This window comes from Lycorma delicatula, chromosome 7 (genome assembly GCF_047948215.1).
Source record: "Lycorma delicatula isolate Av1 chromosome 7, ASM4794821v1, whole genome shotgun sequence".
Classification (NCBI taxonomy): domain Eukaryota; kingdom Metazoa; phylum Arthropoda; class Insecta; order Hemiptera; family Fulgoridae; genus Lycorma; species Lycorma delicatula.
The window spans coordinates 127,486,292-127,511,948 of NC_134461.1; the positions used below are offsets into that span (position 1 = coordinate 127,486,292).

Below are 25,657 nucleotides of genomic sequence, written 5' to 3' on the forward strand. Positions count from 1 at the left end.
AAATACACGTTACGTTAATGACGCGAGTTTAAATAAATTACTACAAAATTATAATGTATAAGCTACTTCAAACATAAAAAACGCAGTACCTAAGTAAGAAAGGATCTTTAAATGAAACCACGAGCAAGCAGCAACAGAATTAAATTTACGATGGCGGCTGCTGATCTGCCACAACCTTCACCATGTTCAGAAGTAAAAGACCGATGTCCCTTTCTAAATAAATAACGTAAGCTGCATAACATTATTGTATCCCGTAAGATAAATATTCTAAACACGGTAGACACTCCTACTTTTAAGAGTTGAAAATACCATAACTCTCTATTAAAAACAAAAAAAATCTAGTATATCCTCTTATACGTGTTCACATTATATCCGTGTATCGGCAACATACATAACCTTTCCCTTGTAGCCACGCTCACGCTTCATTCTATAAGGTCATGGCGTTTAAAAGCATGATTATTTCATCACAAAAATAATATATTAGAAGCTATTTTTGTTTTGCTTTTTTTTAAAAAAAAGGACGTTAATCTACAATTATATTACATCATCGCTAAAAAAAATATATATTTAAAATTTTTGATACTTGATATTTGACGGGCGATCATGTAATTTTAAGTTGTAAATTATATAAATACCCAACTATATCAACATGAAAGTAAATGTTCACTTTATAAACCGTATTCCACGCTCTAATTGTTACTACGTAAAATTAACGATATATATTTTTATATAATTCCAACAAAAAATGAAACTAAGTTCTCCATTATAAACATGTTTAATATAGCCACTCGTAAAATAATATATTAGATGCTTGTTTAAATTAAAACAAAACAAAAAATTAATAAATAGTGTCGATAATAAATATACATTTCTAGATAGAAATATATAATATATTCAGATAGATACAGAATAATGTGTTATATAAATTACGTCGGGAATCGGTCTCTGGGATATTCCACGAATAAAAAAGCATAACTTACACGGCTTCGTCCTTGACAAATTTTTACTTCAAACACACCATAGGGGTTTTAAATATTAATTACTTGGTATATTATGCCGATCTCCACGGCGGAGTGATAGCATCTCAGCCTTTCATCCGGAGGTCCCAGGTTCGAATCCCGGTCAGACATGGCATTTATTTATTATAAATCCCGGTCACAAAATTCATTTATTATTCATCAGTAACTGTAAGTGGACGTAAGAATTTTTTTCTGTGTATATAAAATATACAAAAATATTTAGAGTACAATTAAAAAAAAAAGATCAAAATGTTCAGCAAAAAATTTTAATTTTTATCTTGATTTTAATGATCAAATGACAGGTTTACCTAAAAATTATGCACTACTCGTATTATAAATGTAAACAAGAAAATTCTTAGTAAAATATTTTGGGTCCCAGTTGACGGTCTCTTAATCAAATTCCTGAAAAAAAAATCAAAATTTTTAGTAAAAAGATTTGGTTCTCATCGATCCCCTTACCGAACAACTCTTATATAATATTTTTAATAACAGTCACAGCTAGTAAAATAGATGTAGTATCGGAAATTATTTTTTAAGCGGATCTCATAAGATCATCTTTAATTAAAACGTTCGTTTTTCGTCTACATTAATTCTACATAAAACTGGATTTTCAATTTTGAAATTAAAGTTTAAAGAACTGTTTTTTTTAAGTACGTTTTGTTCAGACCCTTTACTTTTTGGGGATTAAAAGTTTATTAAATGGAGTAATTTACTTCAATATTTGACCCGAATTGGTGCAATTTAATCAATAAGTTTAAATAAATTATAGTTTGGTAAAAAAAAAAAAAAAATTATAATGTAACCTTGTCTAATGGGGTCAAAAATCAGACCGAATTTGGGATGTGCACAGCTAAATATCTGTGGTAAATTTCAACTTTTTTAGTCGACGGGTTTTCAAGAGATAGGCAAAAACTGTTTAGACATAACTTTGAATATCCCCCACCCCTAAAGTCGATCGACATAAAACTTTGGAATTTTAAACTTAATACGGATCTTCAACGGAGTAAAACTAAATTTTCAACCACCGCTAAACAAAAAGTCAAAAATTAAAAATTGTAAAAATTATACTTCCCCTCTTTTAATTTTATCAAAAATCGAATGCCATCAATATCCAAAATATAGAAAATTTTCAGCCATTTTTGTAGGATTTATGTTTAGTCAGTCCGAAGATATTAAACTAAATACACGCAACACACGTAAGTAAAACTAATTTAAAGGATAACCACCAACAAATAAAAAACGAATATAATTATTCAGAAGGTATTAATGCAAATTTTTGAGCGCATATTTAAGTCACATATTAAACAGAAATGCGGTTTCTTTAAACCCGGTATTATAATAAAACTAAATAAATTTTTTTAAAAATAATAATTTTAACGATTTTATTTTAAATAAATTTATAAAAAGAGCTTTTGTAAGATCGGTAATTTATTAAAAATGATTATAAAATCGAAAAATAAGAACCATTCTCGTAAGCCGAAGTGTCGTGTTGAGTTACACGAAAACCGTTCAGTTGTTTGTTTGAAAGTAGTATACATTTTAAAGTTCAAAAAAGTCTATTAACGGGAAATTATTGAAATGAATTATTGAACCTAATGAATTATTGAAATCCTACGAGTTTTATTTTGTACTAAACGTCTAAAAAATACCTTATAGTGAAACGACAAATAATACTTTATTTTATTACTTTTTTAATCTACTTATGTTAATTTTAATCTATACTTTATAATTTTATAACTTTTTTCATCTATTTTTCATCATAATATCTTACACAGACCAATTACTGGTAAGGTTGAATTTTAATTAATTTATTTATACATAAAAAATACTTTGCTATATTTCACATTTCTAAAATAGTACAAATCGAACAGTTAGTGTTCAGTATAGTTACATATGATTTAAAAGAGAACCAAAAGTCGACTGAATGAGAGAAATCGGGCATCGGTGCGTACTGAAGTCTACAAGTGACTGCACGCGCCTAACCTCAGCTCAATACTTGCGATTCTTATAGTTTTCTTATTTATTTCGTTCTCGTTTTGTTTTTTGCGTTCCTTTGTTTAATTTTGTGGTGTTTAAGTTTTGTTTTTTCTTCTTTCGTTGCTTTAGCAATTTAACTTTTTTGTACGGTCTACCGTTGTCAGGGTAACTTAGGCTAGACTTTGATTTTGTTGTTTTGGCAATAAATACATTTTTGTCCTTAACTGGGATTATTAACAGTGCGACGGGGCTTTGCGGACTTATTTTTGTGCATTTGAGAGGATTTGTGTCGATTTTAATCGTATAAATAACTTACTTTCTAGTTTGTTTATAACAGCTGATTTTTTTTTGAACTTGTTACTTTTTGCGAGTGAAATAAGAATGACTGATGTTGAGGACTATGAGACCGAAAAGGATCATCATGCCGTCTCTATTAGTGTAACTGGCCAGGATTGAATTACGCCACAATTTTCCGACAGGAGCCGGTGAGACTAGTGAGCAGATGCGGGGCATTTGTTCTCCAGTCTGGATCCTACTCTGGAAGTTTGAAGCGGACGCAAAGTGAGATCCGACCGGCGGGCCGAGACGTGGAGGCCCGTTAGAGTAAAGGACACTCCCCATGGCTGTGTAATACTTAACTGCAGGATCCGGCCCGGGGGAGAAGAAAAAGAGAGATAAAAATTAGTATATATTATTATAATTAGAATAATGCCTACATATATTTTTTTTTTTTACAAAAATTGCACGTTCATAGAGTTAACGTTTTTAATTTACCAAATAACGTTTTGTAGAAATGATATTTAATAAGCATAGTTAAAACGGTACATTCTGAAAAGTGGCAGTGGCGACCTAACAGTACTATACCGACGTCAGTATATTCTATAGTATTAAAGAAAATCATGACTCGACAAATAACGGAAATTAAAAGATAATTAAGTGAAGTGAGCAATAATAAACTCCTCTCTTGAACTGCTTTCTACGCTTAATTTTAGTAATGTTTCCATTATGCATTTATTTCCTATTTGCCTTGATTTTTTAATTAATAAAGGCCAAACATCTGATTCGTTAACAGACTTATATACCCATTATCTGATATTCGGATATTTCAACTTGATTTTCTAATCGATTGTAATCCTTTTCTTATAATTTTGATTAATTTGGTCGCTTTAATATAGAAAAAAAATTTAATACAGATTTTGAAAAATATAGTAAATGATTACAGTTTTTATTTCGTTATTTTACCATAAATAGTAATTAATTTTAATATTCCTCGACGACCTTGTCAAACCCTACACACCAAGGTTAATTTCACTGAACAGTTAACAAGGAAAGTGTTTATATTATGTAAACATACACACCCTAATGTGTTGTGCTGATAAACATAAACAAGTTTAATATTACCGAATAACTCTAACGCGTAATGAATTCTGATGTTTGCTATTGAAGTATTACAATCTGCCAAGTATTATTTTTCATTCATATAGATTACAAAAAGGTGGAAAATCAATAAAAATGATTATAGGTTAAACTTAACAAATTCGCTTAAGTAAACTTTTCTCTAAATCTACCCCGTTCAATAAAAGGTAAAAAAAAAAAAAAAAAAATTTCTGCAATTTAGTCTTAAGATATTTCTTGGTAGCTCTGTATATGAAAAATAAACTTTACAAAACTTATTTTTTTTTTATTCAAACTGAAGGAAGACTGGGCAAAAGAGCAAAAAACGTATATTTTAATTAAAAGGTGGGGGTTGATTTTTCCATTGTACGTAATGGATTTGCTTTAACAAAGTTTTCTTTGAAATGCCTCAGAAGAAAATCGAAATTATTTTTTACACGATATCCCTCCACCCCCATAACGAGTTTACAAAAAATATTATTACCATTGCCACATAGTTGAAAATATTTGAGTCAAATTTAAAGAAAGTCGGTCGGATCATTCCTAATATATAAGGCCAAAAGCAGTGCGACCCACACACGTACATACGTTGTGCGTCTGTATGACCAACAGAAATATTTCTGTTAGTCTAATTGAAAAAATGTATTAACATTTATTATTATTAAGACTAGATATATATATTTACTTATTTAATGATTGTTTTACACTTTTATAAAAAAAAATTACATCATAAAATTGTAGAATTATATAAAAATAAAACAAAATATATACTACATCATAACTGTTGACCAGTAAGAAAAACTGGTGATAGAATACGTAAATAAACCCACCGCCTTGGTCTAGTGGTGAACGCGTCTTCCCAAATCAGCTGATTTGGAAGTCCAGAGCTCCAGCGTTCAAATCCTAGTAAAGGCAGTTACTTTTATACGAATTTGAATACTGCATCGTGGATACCGGTGTTCTTTGGTGGTTGGGTTTCAATTAATCACACGCATCTCAGAAACGGTCGACCTGAGACTGTACAAGACTACAGGCATTACATTTAAACAAATCATCCTCATTCATGCTCCGAAGTAATCCTGATGGTGGCTCTGGAGGCTAAACAGAAAAAAAATACATAAACAGGTTGCTGTTTCATCTACGACGTTGTGATGCAATGCTCGTTTTGACATGTATAGTCTGTTTTCGCCGCAACTATATACTGAAACAATAATAGAGAATATTACAAGTCAAAGTCCATCTTCCGACGTTTAAACTGCTTTAAATTTGTAAAATAATTTATTTCACATTTTATGTACTTTATTACATTACAAAAATGTTCGTAATTAATAATATACAATCAACTGTTGAAAAAATAAAAATTAAATCATCATAAATATTAAAATAATAAATCATCATAACTTCAAAAAATACTAGTAACAATTCTTCCTGGCAAAATCAAGGGATGAAGATATCTAAAAACCATACTCAACAGATTCTTTTGCCTGCCTAGTTAAAAACTGTTGTATTTTTAATAACAGGGTTTATTTTTTTATTTATTTTTTGTGTTACAGTACACAATTTTTTTTTTTTATTTATAACGAAACAGCAACTTTACAAGCAAGATAATTATTATTATTCTTATTTTTCAGCAAGATAATTGAAAAATAAGTAAATAAGACGTATTTGAACTAATATTAAGTTGTCACAGATCCAATGGCTTGTGACTTAATAATGAAATAGAAGGGTACTCCAGAACATAAAATCACCTAATTGAAACGATAAGGCAAACCAGGAATATTGTTCCTCAGCAATCTTGAAAAATCACTGATCATGTTAACTAATAATTTAATCACCAAATAATTCGGATGCCGATCCAAACGATTTTGATACCGTAGGCTGACCAGAGAGATTTCCTGCCGAACGGTTCGCAAGTTAAGATCATTATATATAGGGCTATTATTACTTATGTACCAGGATATGTTGAGCATTTTCCGCAATGGTTTTGTTTGGTAGAATTCAAGTATGTCAATACTGGAGTTGCGCGCTGCACCCCACAATTCAAGCTCGTTAAGTCCAAATAGGCTTCAAAACGGATTTATAAATCAATAATTTACTTTTTGCTGAAAGCCGAGATCTATGTTCTATCGGTGTTTAAACTTGAGATACAACTGTTTCCGCTTGAAAGTGATATGTTTCGCCCAATTATGTGAAAGTAAAAAATAAGAGAAATAAAAAATGAAATTTATAAATTTAGTTCATTCTGTCATTTAAAATTTCGATATTTTGAAATAATTTTCTATATATTATATCTAAAAGTTAAGTAAAATTCAATGTATGAAATTTATTATCTTGTACAGAACAGATGACTATTTTAATTACAATTACTTATTAGTTCAAATCGGCGACAACAGATCCATTATAGTAACCCCAATTTTTTTTTTTTATGAGGAGATGGATTTTGTAGCATATAAAAGCCTGAAATATTTTAAGCAGTTTTAAAATGTTTTAAAAAAATAAGTGGAATTTTTAAAAATTCAAGTTAAATTGTTTACATAGAGCATTAAAAGCCATTTTAATTTTTTTTAGAGGATTTTGTTTTATTTTCAATACCATAACGGTATTGAAATCAATTTCAGACGAAAAATAGTAGGGAAAATTTCCTGTAAAAAATATACAAATTCCCGCTTCCATATAGCCTTAGCTCTTAACTGACAATATTTTTGTCGTTTCTGCACATACACGCATTTCCATCAATATGCAGATTACTCTCTAGCCTTGTGTTTCTTGCAAACAGGGTTTTTTTTAATGCTCCAACGTATTCTGTACGCCTATCCATATTTTAAATACATAAAAATAATCCTAGAGAATATAAAATAATATAAATTCAAAAAAGTAAAACCAACTTTTAAAAATACTCTAAAATATATAAAATTTAAATTGTTTTTTAAATTCTATTTTATGAATTTGTTGCAAATTATAGATTATTAAAACCTTGACAGTTGTTTTTAATTTGGCATCCACTTCTAAAAATTACAAGTTAAATTATACGTTTACTTTATGCGGTTTTATTATTTTGAAAGTTTTATTGAAATAGTAAATTTTAGATTCATAATCTAAATTAATCCATTGGCAAAAAATTGGAAATTCGGAATTAATAGTTACTTTTGTGGAATTGAAAAAGGAAATGTTTCTCAATAATAGAGAATCTCTAGTCAAAATATTGAAAGAATTTACGATCGATAACAAAACATTAAATATTGTAAAAGAAACATTAACAGAAGCGCATTCAAAAGTTAATACTTTAGTGGAATTTCCAAACTGAAATAAAAAGTGGAGCGAGGCAAAGCGACGTAAAATTTGGTCACAATACTGTTCGATTGCTGGAGAAAGTAATTCGAGAATAGGAATACACAAATACATACATACGATAAACGAAAGTATAAAATCGAGGACAAAATCTAAATCTTTAACGTTAACAGTTTAGCGTTCGCTGACGATCTGATAATTTTGGCAAAAGACATAACGGAAGCGAAAATCAAAATTCAAGAATTAGAAAAATGCGCAAACATTATTTGTTTAAAACTTTCATTTGGAAAAACAATTTTTTCCGGTTATAATAAAAGTAGATTCCAAACAATAAAATTTCATAAGAATAATAATCGAAAAAGTTCAAAAATATAAATATTTAGATAAAATTATTTAGAAAAAAGGACTTATCATCTAACAAGAGACATATACAATAAAAAATCCTTACCCATATATTCGAAATTAACGTAAGGCCGTAGTATTACCGGAACTGCAGGAAGCCTATAGAGTTTCTCAGGAAAACATCTGCTTAAAATTTAAAAAAAGAATTTGAAGAATATACATGGCCCAAAACTGGAAAGTAGAAGTTATAAATTTAAAAAAATTAGAAGATATTTATCAGCATTTTAAAAAAAAAGATAGACAATGCAATTAGAAAAAGAAGCCTCAAAATTTTACGATCACTTATTATACACAGAATGTATGAAACTAGATTAACAAAACAAATATTTAACTTTTTAAAAAAGAGAAAACCAAATAAATACACTGGTACATAAAAACCGGAAAAGATCTAAAATTATTAAATATTTTCAATAAAATAATTTTCAACAATCTCTCAGAAAATTACTTGATGAATCTAAATTTCCAGAGAATAGAAAAGGAAACACGGTGGATGAACCGAAGGAAGGGGGTTTAAGGGAAAGAATCTTAGAAAAGAAAGCAATCAGGATTATGCACGACTGATCCTTAGAAGGCCCGATCACAAAAAAAAGATTAAGCTGAGTATTAGAAAGTAAAAGAGATTAAAGCGGTTAACTGGCTTTTAAACTACTGTAGATTAGAAACAACGTGTATACAAATTTATTCGTATAGTACATCTTTTATATGAGTATATCATTATGTCGTTTTTTTTTAGTATGTAAACTGTACTTGAAAGTAAATATTACTTATTAACAAAATTTAAGTAAAGGAAGGATATTAGGATATTAATTCTGCCGGACTTTGTCCTTTTATAAGGTCACTAATAATTTTTTTTTTATTATAGATAGACTTTACATAAAAGGCTTACAAAATATGTAATAACATATATGGAACGGGCTGTCAACTTTGTTTATAACGTTGCCGATGTTGTTGAACAATAATTAAAATAAGCTCTTCCGGGTTTAAATACGTTTATAACTAACAAGAATCATGGAACGCAATTTCTCCTCGTATCAAAGCAACAAGTCATAGTTTTATAAATTTCTTTTTACTGCATTCAGATTTTATATTGCGTTTTTATTAGATCGACTGAAGAAAATTAATACATGTTACGTAATAATAATACTGAGTTAGTGGCAATGTCCTAAACCTTGCACATGAGATCATACATTAACACTTATAATCGAGTAAAAGTAGAATCCATTTAGCGTTACGTAACATAACGGTAGACGTTGAGCATTAAGTATAAATTATTCTTATTAAAACAGGAGTAACAAGTTTTAAGATGAGATAATAAATATATATTTATATTTTTTTAAATAAAAAACAAAGTAAGCGACGTGATTGATGAAAGTGATAAAATTACTGATCTCGTTTGTCGTTTGACTTAACGATAAAAGTTATATCACAGTAAAGTGGTTCGCCTACATTAAGAAAATAGAAAAAAAGTTACAGTCTCGAGTACCTAATATGCTATAAAAAATCTAAAACTATTTTGTCATTTGTAAAGATTTTTTTTCATTTGTTTAAAAGATATCCTAACAAATTATATAATAACTATTAACTGCAGGATAATCTATCATTTTAAGGGTAGATATAAAGGACTAATTGAAATTCTGTTAAATATATTATGGATACTTTAATAAATTTGAACGCCTGAATTATCGGTATTAATCTGTTTTTAGAAATTTAATTATCGGATTGGCATCGATTCACGAATAACGACCAAAAATGGGCAATACAATTTTTTTAATAATACTAACGATAAAGCATGTCGAAGTATAATTTTTAATATACTTTTAATCGGTTTGAAATATGCTACTTATATATCGTTTTGGCTGAAAATATCATATACTCGTTCGTAAAAACAAATAACAAAAGTTTTCAATAGTTTAAAAATTTACAATTTTATCATTTTTACAACTACTATTCCCGTTATAATAATTCATTTAAAATTACAAAAAATTAAAGCTGAAAATTTTCACATAATTAAAAAATCTGATGTGGACACCACATGACTTCCTTGTACTCTATTAAATTACAAATATACATTTTTTGCTGCGGTTCATATAAACTTATTTCATTTGAAAGTGACATATGATCCTCCAGTTCTTTAATAAACTTAGACAGTTACACAATTGCTAAAATATTAGTTTTTATTAACAGTAAATATATTTTTTTTTACTATCATTTTTTAAACACAACAAGGGGCGGCCTGTAACCGCTTAAAAGACGTTGCCTCGAACGCACCCGTGTGTCGCGGCGTAGACTGCCCACCCCTGACTCTAGTCCCATCTGGACCTCTCATCGGGGTCCCCTCCGGATCATAAGGATATCTCGACCACCTCTTCCGGACGGCCGAGATACCCCTCCTCAGTGGGGCTACCCTTAATTCAACAACCTAACCTGAAATATTAGGTTAGAATAAATGTCCCTTGATTACTCTGTAAATAAATTGTTTACCAAATAATTCAAGAATAAAAACTGATAATTCTACACCGTTAAGGTCAAAATTAATATTTGTAACCAGTACAATTATAATAGTTTAATTATTAATAACATTTTTTTTATAAGACACACCAGAAATCTGAAATACAAACCAATCTTGTGCATATTACACTAAGTGAAAAAAGATTTTCAACAATGACTTTAAATTGAATAGAATTCAAAAATGCATTTTATTTTTCCGTTAAATAATTAAATAAAATGATTTTTTAAAAATAATTATACAATTTTTATAAGAATTTGCTAATAAAATCCAAAATTAATACGATTATAAGTATTAATTTTCAATTACTATCAAATAATCAGATGTTTCACCAAATCTATTACATATACACATACGTATGCCTATTAAATTACACTTACACATTTTTAAAAGTTCATAAAATTTTATTTCGCTAATAATTTTTTTCTTTTTGTTATTATTGAATTATTATTTATTTTAAACGTTTTTACAATCACGGGTTAATTAAATCAATATATTTAAATTTAAAAAAAATAAAGATAAAAAACAAAAGGAGATGAAATCTGATTCGACCGATGTGCCTCTCTCTGGAAAGATCCAAATATTTCATTAATTAAAATTTTAATTCCGATTGTAATCAAAAAAGGAGATGCACAACCAGATGTTACAACAGCGCTACATCCAAAATTTCAACATTCTACGGCTAATCGTTTTTGAGTTTTACGAGACAGATACGTACGTACAGACGTCACGCCGAAACTAGTCAAAATGGATTCAGGGATGGTCAAAATGGATATATTTTCGTTGAAATATGAAAACCGAAATGTTTCGGGATCACAATACTTTCTTTATTTCGTACAAGGAAGAAGACTAGTCGAGCTGAAGATCAATGATAGCAACAAATTAGTAATAATAATGCTTCGAAAATGACTTCTAAGGGGGCCAAAAAACGCTTCATGACTTTAAAAATTCCTTTTTCGAAGTCTTTCATTAACTCTAATTATTTAATTTTTTTCCTTTATTGTTATCTAGTAAGAAAACCCGATTCGATATTCTGTCCACTTGTTACACAACAATCCTAAGGGCTTAAATATCTATCGGGTAAAGTTAGAATTCTAATCCCATATAAAAACAAAATGAGATTTCTGAGTAATCTAATTTTCGGAAGTAAATTGTGTTACTACCGTTACTCTGTTACTGATCTGACTTGTGTCAGATCCCTTACAATTGTTACGATGGAAACCGCCTGATAAATATATACTGATACGCATAATTAATATTATTGCACACAAGTTATATTTATATTTTATAATACTATATTTTGTATTATTTTTTCGATTCGCTTGTATTCGTTCCGTTTTCAATCTAAAAAAAATTTATAAAAATATTTTAAAAATTTCTATTCAAAAGTTTAACTTAGTTTAACTATTCAAAAATATTTAAATAAGGAACACAACCGATCGTTTTACAGATTTCTTTATTTGCCTTCTAATATTTAGTCTATTAATTTTACTAATTTCTAATGATATAATTCAAAATTATGGATGTATAAAATAATGTGACTATAATAAATAATTACAAATTTACTAAACATAGAAATCAAATAAATCGCTAAGAGCACTGGTCTGAGCATGCGCAGTTGTTGTTATATGATCGCAAGCGCACCTTTCAGTATAGTCCGTTTATATTAAAAACAATTGTACATTTTAATATCACACTATTAAGAACGATATAAAAAAAATAAACTTTATCTTTTTAATTTAATGGTCTTTACAACAAAAATACCTTTAGTTTGTGTAATTCTTAAATAGAATAGAAACAAATTTAATTTGGAAATTTTTATTTTAAAGTTTGAACTTACATCTTGACGACAAAGTTTTTATTATGCAATGTATTACTTACGTCGTATTAACATATAAACAAAGCCTTAAAATATTCAAAATGTTTTACAACAAATTATGTTTACACATTACATAATAATGAGTCATACGTATCACTGATACATTTATCTTTATATTGGGGATAATAACTAAAATATATAACATTTTAGTTATAAGTATCATTTATATATATATATATATATATATATATATATATATATATATATATATTATATATATAAACCAGTAAAGTTCTCTATAAATATTCAATATGCTTACATACTTTTGATCGTCAATATAATTACAATCTTTGATAAAAATATTGATACGTGTCTATTCAAAAGTAGTACTTTAGTCTTGTCTGTTAGATAGACTAAACAATACTTTCTGTTTGTCTTATTTCCTCAGTCGGCCTATGTCTCTTCCTCTTCTTCTTCTTCTTCTGAAAGATTCATATAATTAATCAATATTGATGATAAAGAGATATAGGTGATAAAAATTTAAATGTTAAACTAGTTATCTGCAACTGTCAAAAGAAAGAATAATAGTCGTGCACAATTCCTAACAAAAGAAGCACAAACGATACAGTAAATAGAATAAATTTTATATATGACTTTCTAAATTTATCTAGATGAAGTTTCAACGAAAATACCATCGGTAAATACTGTGAATAATCAACAAAGGTAAAAAATAAAGAAACAAAAAACACCATTACCTTAAGGCAATAATAACAATAAAGAAGTCACGTGATGTGGAAGTGAAGTCATTGTAGCAGATTAGGTTATCAATTCGTGACTGAAAGTAAAATTGCGATCACGACTTCACGAAGGACCTTAATATTTACTCGCTCATTCAGTATCCCACAAGATAGCTATTGCCATTTTAATGCAATCCGGTAACGTAAAAAGACATCCAATGCGTTTTCTAATCGTTTTATTGCGCATATGCACAACGTAAAAGAAAAATACATGAATATATATATATATTTTTTTTATAGTATGGCTGACTATTAGTATCATCCGGTGAAAGTGAAGAATGAAAAAGTAAATAAATAAATACCTAATAAGCACACAACTACAATTTGTCAACGTAATTCTTAACTATACTTATAAAAAAAATTAGCGGATATTACATTAGCATTTGTTTTTAATTACGGTGTAATTAAATACGTCTATTTTAATTCACTAATTAGAAGTGCAATTTTTTTTAAATATCCACAATATAATGTTAAAAAAAAATGTGACCTGCATAAAAATTACAAACAATTCCTGATTAATTGTCTAGCCATATGTTTTATTTTATGTAATACATATACCGTGTTTATAAAATATTTCATAATACCTACATATGTTTTTAATTATGTTAAAAAATAATTAAAATAGCGTACAGAAATTTCAAGAACTGTTTACAACAAAATTTATAAATCTTTCAATTTCGACAAACTCTACAGGATTTCGATTTTCAAGCAGTTAACGTTAGTAAAATTGGAAAAACTACAAGTAAATATAAATACAGAAGTAAAAGATACCAAAAAAAGAATTGTAACCTTTTTCAATGAAATAATTGAATTATGTAAAAAAACAGCATCCGTGCAACCCCACATCATATCTCCCCATCCCCTTGATAAATTGTAACAGAATTAAATGGCATCACATTCAAAAGTTTTCGTTCAAAATTTCATAAAAAATCGGTTAATTCAGTCTGAATGTAACAAGCAAAACAATAACTTACGAAAGAAAATGTCAAAAAATTAAGTTTACTTTCCGCCCCCATTGCTGTACACCCCATTCGAATACTCAACCGAAGTGACATTCTAATGTAACTGAATTATCAAATTAGCGCACGAATGTTACTTTGAGTCCAGAAACGACGTAAAAGGAAAAAAACGTATTCTGCACTCACTCCTTTATAAGAACTTTAATCAGATATCAAATACCTTACCTAGCTAAGAGTCATTAAACTTTTCGAATACATGTACCTATTCTTCAAGTACATTTTTGAGGTGAAGGCCCATGAGGTCCGTACCTCCTTGACGTCATCACCGACTGTACCAAAATTAAACGGCATCAATACCCAATGTACATAAATCAACGTGACATACGAGTATTTCAATTCAGATTAATCCATCCATTCTGGAGATATCAAACAGAAAATAGGCTAACATAGAAACAAAAATTCTTCCATAATTTTTCAATGCAAAAATTGTTTTTTTTTAAGAGGGTTAGTAACATCAGCATTTTCAAAAACCGTAACATGCAAAATTGTATCGATTAATATACACGTTCCCTACTACTGTATTATTTGTAGCTAAGCAATTTAACTACATAGCTAAAATAAAAAATTAAATGAGAACGATAAAGTAAATTTTAAACTAAAAATTAAATGAAACTAATAAAAATAATATAAAATAAACTTAATTGATTTAATAATCTAAGAAAACATCTGCTTTATATGATTATTGAAATAAATAGGATAACAAGTATACGCTCAAAAACTACTAACAACAAATTTTTGCCAATAATTTTTAATTAAAATATTAATCAACTAGATTCCATTTCTATTATTAAACAATGATCATCAGTTGAAAAGATAAAAACAAATTAAATAAAATTTATTTTAAAAAAATGAATAAATAAATAAAAAATAATATTAAATTAATAACTAATATATATATAATGATGTTAAAGAATAATATTTAGATCCGGAGTAACAGTACAAAGTGAAAAGATAAAGACGCTACGATTTGCTGAAGATATAGTAATTCTAGACGAGAGTAAAAAAGATTTAAATAAACAATGAACGCCATGGATGAAGTCCTACGCAAGAACTATAGCATGAAAATAAACAAGAAAAAAACGAAAGTAATAAAATGTAGTAGAAATAATGAAGATGGACCACTGAATATAAAAATAGGAAGAGAAACGATTACGGAGGTAGAAAAATTTTGTTATTTGGGAAATAGAATTACTAAAGATGGACAAAGCAGGAGCGATATAAAATGGCGATTAGGACTGGCGAAACGAGCCTTCAGTAAGAAATATAATTTGTTTACATCAAAAATTAATTTAAACGTCAGGAAAAGATTTTTGAAAGTATACGTTTGGAGCGTAGCCTTATGGAGGTGAAACTTGGAAGATCGGAGTAACTGAGAAGAAAAGATTAGAAGCTTTTGAAATGCGGTGCTGTAGGAGAATGTTAAAAATCAGACGGGTGGATAAAGTGACAAATGAAGAGAGGTGTTGCGGCAAACCGATGAAGACAGAAGCATTTGGAAAAATATAATTAAAAGAAGAGACAGACCACATATTAAGGCATCCTAAAATAGTAACTTTAATATTTGAGGGTGAGGTAGAAGGGAAAAATTGTACAGGCAGACAATGTTTGGAATATGTATAAGGAGTGTAGGATGTAGGGGATGTATCGACATGAAATGACTAGCACTAGGTAGGGAATCTTGGAGAGCTGCATCAAATCAGTCAAATGAATGAAGACAAAAAAAGATTTATTTATTAATTTATAATTAATAAATATTAAGGAATAGATAAACAATATTTATGAAACATTATAAAATGGCAGAGTTCGTAGAATAAAGTTAAAAAAATTGTAATTTTAAACTACCCCAATCGAAAGCGTAAAGTTAATCCAAAAACCTGTAATATCACTTAAACCTCCAACTTAGGCACTTTGAATTGCTGAAATGTAGTTAATTTATACAGTTTCGTAAATATTGATTGATTATTTGTTAATTTATTTCTTTATCGTTCTTTTTTTTAATTTATTTTATTTTTGCTTTATATATTTTTCCTCAGTATATAAAAATATTGTTTTATATTTGAAAAAAAGTGTCATGTTTAGATTTTAATGTACATTTTTTCATTAAAGTCGTATTTCATTTTCAGTTAATCGTATTTGTTCTTATTTTCCAAGTTTTGTAACTGTAATTATAGGTACTAAAAAAAAAAAAAAAAAAAATTTTGTATTGCGTATCGTTATTTATATCTTTTCATTCAATTTATTTTTTCGTTTAATTTTTTTTTACACCTAGTTTTTGTTTTTACATTAATTCTTACAGATATCATACCAAAATGTATTTTTTAAGCGATATTTATGTCTTATGAATAGTCTTTCAACCGATTTCTCTTTAGTTTTTTTTAATTTTTTTTTTTTAATAGTATTAAATAATTTATCATTATAGAACTTGTTTATTAAGAAAGAAAAAAACCATTTTTCATTGCTTTATGGTCCCACTTCTTTCTTTTTCTGTCTCGGTGTTATAACTGCGAAGCACCTCAGGTATGAGGGTAATTAGACAGGAAACAGAAAATAACCTGTTTGTTAATATTATTATAATATCCTTATTTCGTATTTCTCTCGTAGTAAATACATTTCATTAAAAAATCAAATTTAATTTAGTTCCATTTTTCTTTCTAAATAATAATTACTATTATTACGCAACTATACATTCTATACAAGATATACGTAAGAAATTTATAAAGCTACTTGATTAGTCTAAGTTTTGGGAAGTGAAATTTACAATCACGTTAAACAACATTTTTGATAAGATACGTGTAAAAATGCAAAAAAGAACGTAAAAATTAATAGGTCATTTGTAATAAATAAACTTTCGGACGGGATTCTTCTGTAGCTTATCAAACTCAAAACATCCACAAGCAAAAAAAAGAATAATTAAGATAAATTGATTATAAATAATTTTTATAATAAACATATAATTACGAGTAATTTTGGATTATTACTACCTGAAACTACAATTAAAACGTAATTATCATATCTAAATAAACGTATTTATTATGAAAACAATTCATGACAGGAAGTACAATGCAATCTGTTATAGTAAATAATAGCAATAGTAATAAACTGTGAAGATAAAAATACTCGTATTTTATCTTAATTCCTAGTACATTGCAAACATAATAAAATACGGTACTGTATAAACTTTCTAATTGATTGGAAGGAACAAAACCAACAGCCCAGTCAACTGAACACATTTCTATCTTAATTTATCGTTTAAGATTATTTAATAATGACTTTCTCTACCCATTTTGTTTTTTTTTTTAAATTGTTTAAATTATTAACCATATTAGTAATACCTTCTTACTACATAATTAATATATATATATAAATACAAACACAATTAATATGGAAATAATATATCCGTTCTAAATAAGAAATATAATTTTTTTTTTTAAATTGTGTCACTACTAAATTTGGTTTAAAATAAATATATAAAATTAAATGTTGTTAAACCGGTTACAATTAGTTAACGTGTTCCACACACGGTGTACATTATTACATATAAAAAAAAAATGATACAACTTTTCACTTATATGGAAATAAAATATATATATATATATATATATATATATATATATATATATATATATTATATTAAAGCAACACCAACTTTAAAATAAAAACTATTTAAAGTTAACAAACATTATTACCTTAAAAAGAAATTAAGTAAATCACTTATTTCCAAACGATTATAAAAAAATACTGTAAAATGTAATGAAATAGATTTTAATCTAAAGATATAATATATAATAATAATATATAATATATAAAGATATAGTAATTTAAATTTATAAACAATATTTACAAGGTAAGCGAGTAGAGTTGAAAAGTAAACACCGTTAACGGAACCGGAATGTAAAATTATTGCGATACACACACGCGGCAATCCGTCACGCGGCTAAAGCCGCGTTCCGGCAAAGTCCAACGATTATGGCTTGTTTTTGATGCTCGTCTTACACACACGACTTAATTTAAAATATTTATCGCTTTATTTAAATACAGTATTTTTCCGTTTAATTTATTTACGATTCTAACTAAAGCGCGCGTGCATACCGTATTTAATTAGCTAATATAATTTCACAACTTACATAGAACACAAATTTCGCTCGTACGGTCGGCAGACTGATGCAGCGGGGAGGTTTAACCTACTAGGTAACGAGTCGACCGAGCGATCGAGTTCAAGACCCGATCGGACCGACTTAATTTATTACATTTAAGTATTATTCATTTATTTAATTCTACTACTCACCACATAGCAGACGACTGCAACAGCATTTTTTAGGTGGGGGGGGGGGGGGGGTGTGAGGATTTTGAAAAAAATTTTTTTTCAAATATTGCTTTTTTTGATCGTTAACAAATGTATCTAAGAAAAATATGACCTTATTTAGGCGAAATCTAGAGATATTGAGGGTGACCTTGTTCTACAGCCTCACCCCTTGAACTTTTAAGTTAGAAATTTAATGGCGTCATATATAGAAGTAATCTGATCAAGTTTGGTCAAAATCGGTCCGGTAATTCTGGAGATGTAAGGTGATTTAGAGCCCGAAATAAAATACATACATGAAAATTAACATCCGGAAAATTTCCATCCGGTTTTTTGGGTTCCTTATGTGTCAAAACGTCAAGATCCGGTGAAAATCGCATACGGCCAAATTGAATCGATTACAGTACTTTCCCTTCTACAGCTATAGTTCTGCTATAACGCTATGTAGACGGGAAAGCAAAAAATTATATATCACGATGAGTTGAATATTAAAAATCTGATGTGAACACCACATGACTTCCTTGTACGCAAATTAAATTACATGTACAGATTTAAAAAAAATAAAAAGTACATAAAATTTTATTTCATTAATAATATTTTTTTTTTAATTTTATTATTGAAGTTTTTTTTACCATCAGAGGTTAATAATTGTTACTAAAACAATATATTTAAATTTAAAAAAGGTAAAAAAAAGAGAAGTCGGATTCGAACGGATGTGCCTTCCCCTTGTAAGATCCAAATATTTAATTAATTTGTAATATTAATATTTATTTGGCTGTAACTGGAACCAATGAAAATAAGTACAACTTACGATATAGCGTTGAAAAACTATATCGTAAAAAAAAAAGTCCAAAATTCAAATGTTTTGGATTTTAGCCCTTTTTTTGACACTTTTGGTCCCGTCGATTGCAATCAAACGGGGGAGGTGCACAACTACATGTTACAACAGTTCTAAATCCAAAATTTTAACATCCTACGGCTAATCGTTTTTGAGTTATGCGAGACACATACGTAGTACAGACGTCTCGCCGAAACTAGTAAAAATGGTTTCAGGAATGGTCAGGAGTTTAAAATAAATAATAAGGCAAGAAATTAATATGTTAACTTATGAAACAATTTATCGCATAATAATATAAAAATGTGAGATCTTTACTGAATTTTAACAACACAACAATGCAATGCCATGTAATAAAAATCAAGTTTTTCTTGATTTAATGCTATTAATAAGGATTCGCGTAAAGTAAAAGAGAGTTTTAAATTCAAATAAAATGTACACATGTTTTCAAGCAATTATATTCTTTTGAATAAATATGAGAAATCTGTTTTTAACTTTCCCCAGATCGTACAGCACGCATAAAATTGGATTTAATCCGTCCATTTCCTTCACACATTTTTTTCTAAGATCAAAAGTTCTTATTTAGTAAGTGACGTTAATGAGAAAATAAAAAAATATTCAATAAAATTCCGATAAGCATTCTAAGTTAATGTAAGATAAAGTTAATATTTAATGAATAAAAAGAAGAGAAAGGTTATGCGATTGTTCAAGGGTCACTACAGGTTCAAAGAAAGCAAAAATATTAGATGAAAGCGTAGAGATGTCTGAATCTTTTCCTTATTGTAATTTTAACTCAATCGGTATTTAAATATAATATAGAATGAATAAATTCCTCCTCTTCTCTTACATTATTACCGTTCTTACTGTAATAAAGTAATCTTTACTACTAAATAAAGTAATCTAAAGTAGGGAATATACCACAGTGAATTATTTTAGTTTTTATTCTTTTATTATTTAGGTTTAATTAAAAGGAATTTTCAATTTTACGAGTAGGTTGTCTTCATTCTGCTGCTCCGTATACTAAAATGTTTCCTTGCACGCGTATAAAAATACTTTATCATGATGAAATAATTTTTTTACGTTAAATAATCTTAAGATATTTGTTAAATCTATTTTTTGGTCTAAATTTTTACAGTCATTGTTTTCTTCCTTTACAAGTTAATCGGTTTTCTTCGACTAAAAGTGAAATAAATCACCAACGTTTTTAGTAAAGGACTAAAATTCTTTTTCCAACGGGATGATTACTCGTTAATAATTTTGAAAATCTAGTGGCTTCCACATTTTTTTTAAAGGTACGTTTCCTAAATATATTTAACAGCTTTATTAAGCACAGATTTAAGATCTATTAAGAAAAATTTTAATTAAAAAAAAGTTGTTGAAAAATTCAACAACTTTGACGTAAAACAAATTGTCCCATATTGTTTGAACTATGAATATATACGGGTAATTTTAGGTATGCAGAGCAATAGAATGAACACATTGTACTCATGAGGGTGAAAATTTATTTTAATTAAACGTAAAAAAAATCAAAAACTATAAACAGATATATTAATCAATTACAGTTATTCTGAAAGCGGCGGCCTCCGAAGCGCGAGTGGTAGCGTCTTGGCCTTTTCCCCGGAGGTCCCGGGATTAAATCCCGGTCATGCATGGCATTTTCACACACGCTACAAATCATTCATCTCATCCTCTGAAGCAATACTTAAGTATAGACCCGGAGGTTAAACAAAAAAAAAAGTTACTCTGAAAGCGCCCGTAAGTTTGAATCATGTTGATCGAGATTCGAAAAAAATCAAAAATTTTAATTTAGAGATGTATTTATGAATTTCCAACTTTTCTAAAACGAGAATAGTCACTGTAACAAATCAGACAATAGAATTATTTTTGTGGAACTAAACGTAATATTTCGCCTTACAAGAAAAAACTTTATTATGCTTCCGTGACGTTATTTTAAATAAATTACCGAACCATTTAAAATATCTTCCCGCCAATTTATTTAAAATACTATTTTTTTTTTTGTCTTAAGTCATTTGACTGGTTTGATGCAGCTCTCCAAGATTTCCTATCTAGTGCTAGTCGTTTCATTTCAGTATACCCTCTACATCCTACATCCCTAACAATACGGAAAATACAATTAAACGTTTTTTTTTTTTTTTACAGAAACAATGTTACTCTGTCAATTAACCTTTAAATAATACTATTTTTTTAAAAATACCTTTATTTTCCGTATCCTTTTCAACGTGCACATAAATACCCTGCTAAGATAATTTTTATTAACGCCTTTAGAATTGTGAATTGTTTTTTGCAGTTACTTTTACTATTTTATTATTTCATATTTTAAATGATTAACGCAGATTTTAATTACGTTTACCTTTCATAATTAATTATATATACTGTGATGCCGCTCTGATCAAGATTTTCGCAGGTTTCTCTTGATTTTTCCAGACAAATCCTGGGACAGTTTCTTTTTACATATCAACGAAGAAGCATATTTATCCGTTCCTAACGTAATACGTAAATTGTATAACTACGTACCGATCAGAATAAAATTATTTAGTTATTTTATTCCGCTAAAGCGGTGCCTACAGTCATGCTGAGCCCACCAAAATGTAGATAATCTGTAACCCGACACGACACATTCTACACAGGGCGTATTACTGCTTTCAGAGAAATACTTGAAATAGTTTTTTTTTGCACCTCAGCCTCTGTGACAAAGATGCTGTGATTTTATGTAGTAAAGATCAATTTAAAATGTAGTAAAGAAAAATTTATAAAAATCAAATGTTTAGTTGGAAGGGGGCAACGCTTGGTTATTTAATTTTTTTTTTTTTTAATTTGGCAACGCTTCGCTATTGCTAAATTTGAGTATTTAAGTAAGTTTTGCATTACATTTGACAAATAATACTACGAAAATAGTAAAATGTACTATATCAAATTCACTATTAATTTTTCTTCCCGGGACAAATAATAAATTGTGAATTTTTCGGTTAAGAAGTTTTTGAGTTATTAGGCACACACAAAACGAAGATTGTCTTTTATTTATACAGATTATTTCCGATGAGAAGTAAAATAACGCGCGCAAATAAAATTGTTTTAAGCTTCCTTTCGATTTATTGAATTCTTTCATCGTTACACTTCTCCAATCGGATTTCTTACAGAATCAAAAGCTTTATAACAAACTATTACACCAAGATTTCATGTTAATAAATTAAATCAATTCCTAAGAAATAAAACCAGTTAATATCATACATTGACAACTACGCGCGCGCGCGCACACACACACATTTACATACGGATAATTAAAATGTTTAACTTACTATTTTTTGAATTAAGCATCTCTAAAACTGTAATAAATACAAAACTGTGGAGAGGAGGGATTAATTTGTTGATTGATAGCAGCGATTTTGTTTTTCACTGTTATATAACTACTAGGAAGGGGGTAAACATATTTCCCTTTAATATCTTAATTCCGTAACTAGCATTAAATTTCTATAAAGCTTGAAAATAATTTACAATAATAGAATTAAAATTGTTTAATTTTATTATTCTAATCAAAAATAATAATAATAATAATACTGCATAGTCATGATTTCTTATTAGAAAATATTTGAATTACAAAACAAGAAAAGAGTAAGATTAGATCTAAAATAAGAAATTTATTAAAGTATCATAATCATATTGCATCATAATTCAAAGAAAACGAGAAATGTATATACTAACTAGAAATCATGATTATTGTTCTAACTATTACAATAAATGTAATATTTAATCTGGTACAGAAGGTAATGATGGATTTCTTTTCTTTTTCTTTTTAAGTTAACTTACCTGTTTCAGTGTTACAAAATTTAATACATTTTTACGAAATGTTACACTTTATTAATATAACAAATTGGTTTTTAAATAAGTTGAACTTTTATATTAGTCACTTAAATTACTATTTTATTTTATCACTAAATGAAAAAAAAAACATAGAAAAAAGAAAAAATATTCCTAAAAAAGGTGTGCGATTTTCCCATTGAACAAAAGGAGATGATAAGGTCGACATCATTTCGATTCCTTTTAACTACCCGACTAAATATCCGATATAATCAGACTGAAAAACTATCGATTTAATAAATAATTGAACTGGTATTATCTAGATAACAAAAAATAATAATTATAATAATAATAATAAACACATAAAAGATCACTATTAAGTAATTTTTTGAAAATAGATTAACAACTTACGCCGTAACTAATTTATAAGTAATTGTATTGACAAATACAGTAACTTATTATTTTTTTAAAAATTGTCACTATTTAAACGATCATTAACAAACGTAGTAAGAAGAAATTTTCAAGAAATGTGTAATATTAATTGTTCATTTCGAGTGTAAAAAATCATTGTCTGTAAATAAAAAACAAAGAGGTTTAATAATAAATAAATGCAGTGTTAATAAAGTAAGAGAACCTTTAAATACCTTTTTAACTCTTAAACATAGAAAAATTAAATTCAGCTCTATTTTTCGGCGGTAACATCTCCTCACCGGAAGCTCACAGAAGGAGGGGCAACTCAAAAATTATTGTAATTGGAAACGAGTAAGGTTACGACACACCACTTTAAAGGGTATTAAGCAAAGTTTGACGTAAAAAGCATCGGCTTTGACAACGCTAACCAAAATGTTCCCAATTTAATTTTTTCATAGCTAATTTCAAAAGTAATTTACAGTACACTCAAATATTGATCTCGTACCGAAGAAAATTTATCGTTTGAAAATAGGACGATTTGTTAGACTTTTTTTTTGTAGTATTTCACTGTGGAGCTGTTACGTAAGAAGTATTGTACACCGCTAGAAACTAGTCGTAAAAAACATTAAACTGCCTTCATTTTTATTACGGTTGTAACCTGAATTTGCTTTTAGGTCAAAAGATTTTTTTTTCAATGCGCTTGAAATTATATGTCACAATTTTACCCCTTCCGTTTAAAATTTCTGAGTTTTTCCCCTCCCAATGGATGAGTGGCATGAGACTCCCCCACACCGCAACATTGTGGTGGACTCACATTGAAAAATATTCTATCGTTTCGTTCTATTCGAGGTAGAACCATTTAATGAATTTCATTTTTCAATGTTTAACAGTCGAAAAATTATTTAGGGATTCCTATATTTTATTACCACTGTATATTCTCTCTCTCTCTCTCTCCCCCTGTGTGTGTGTGTGTGTGAAAAAATAAAAATAATATGATATACCTGTACAGGCATTCCAAATCAAAAGAAAATAGTTAATACTACTCTATAAAAATTAAAGTTTTTCAGTGAAAAGGTGAACAGCCGTGGGAGAAGATTTTTTTATATTGAAATTTATTCTAATCTATTACTTTTAATTATTGATGATAACTATTTAATACATGAAATCCGTTTTATTTGTTTTTATACATGTTTGTATGCTATTTTTATAATAAAATAGCTAGAATTTTAACAAATAAGACATAATATCCTGGGACTAAAAGTTAACCAAGATACTAACAATTAAAAAGTTAACGTGTCATTTTAAAAATTATAACATAAAATCATCGTTTAAATACGCACACACACACACACACACACACACACACACACACACACACACACACACACACACATTTATGTACGTTTTAGAAAATATCTGTTTCATTAATTACATCAACCGTTATTAAGATATTTCAATATGTTCTTGAGATATTAAATTTCGTTTTAAAAAATACAAAAAAACTAGATAAGGAGAAATTTTCACTTTTACTAAGAAAATGTTCGATTTACTTCAACGATTGTAATCAGAATTAATATATAACCAAGAAATAGTTACGTTAACCTATTTTCATTTCATGCTACCTTCGAATTAGAACAAACAACGTGTTAAATCACATGGTAAAATATAAAAAAGCAAAAAATAAAAATGCGATTATCGGAAATTAAAGAAAATATAAAAATACGAATAACTAAAATACAAAACAAAACCATAGCTATCGGCAAGAGTACCGTGAAAAAAAGAGAACAAAAAATTAAATAGTTTATATGATATTCTAATAAATCCTTAATTGTAATTTTATCCAGTACAAGTACTCTTATAAGAAAATTATTTCAAAATAATATACTGATGATTGTATTTCTTTAATTTCAGTGTGCTTAATCGCAACTACATTAGCAGATAATAAGTTAAATACCAAGGTTGATAGCTATGATAGAAATAAAGAATTTCAACCAAGCAAAAGACAAGCAGTGTATAATTTACCTCCAGGAGCCCAATACGCTCCACAGCAAGAAGTAAGTTAACTATTTTTTT

At 28.1% G+C, this 25,657-nt stretch overlaps 1 protein-coding gene and 1 long non-coding RNA gene across 2 annotated transcripts in view; one reads left to right on the forward strand and one right to left on the reverse strand.

Annotated features, from left to right (window-relative positions):
• The window catches only part of LOC142327362 (uncharacterized), a 288,215-nt gene that overhangs the window by 240,707 nt on the left and 21,851 nt on the right, over window positions 1-25,657 (reverse strand). The gene's annotated exons all lie outside the window — the stretch shown is intronic.
• The window catches only part of LOC142327361 (uncharacterized), a 63,278-nt gene that overhangs the window by 25,165 nt on the left and 12,456 nt on the right, over window positions 1-25,657 (forward strand). Inside the window, exon 2 of the mRNA XM_075370339.1 lies at window positions 25,496-25,638. Coding sequence (XP_075226454.1) covers window positions 25,496-25,638 — 143 coding nt within the window. The remainder of the gene's footprint in view (window positions 1-25,495; window positions 25,639-25,657) is intronic.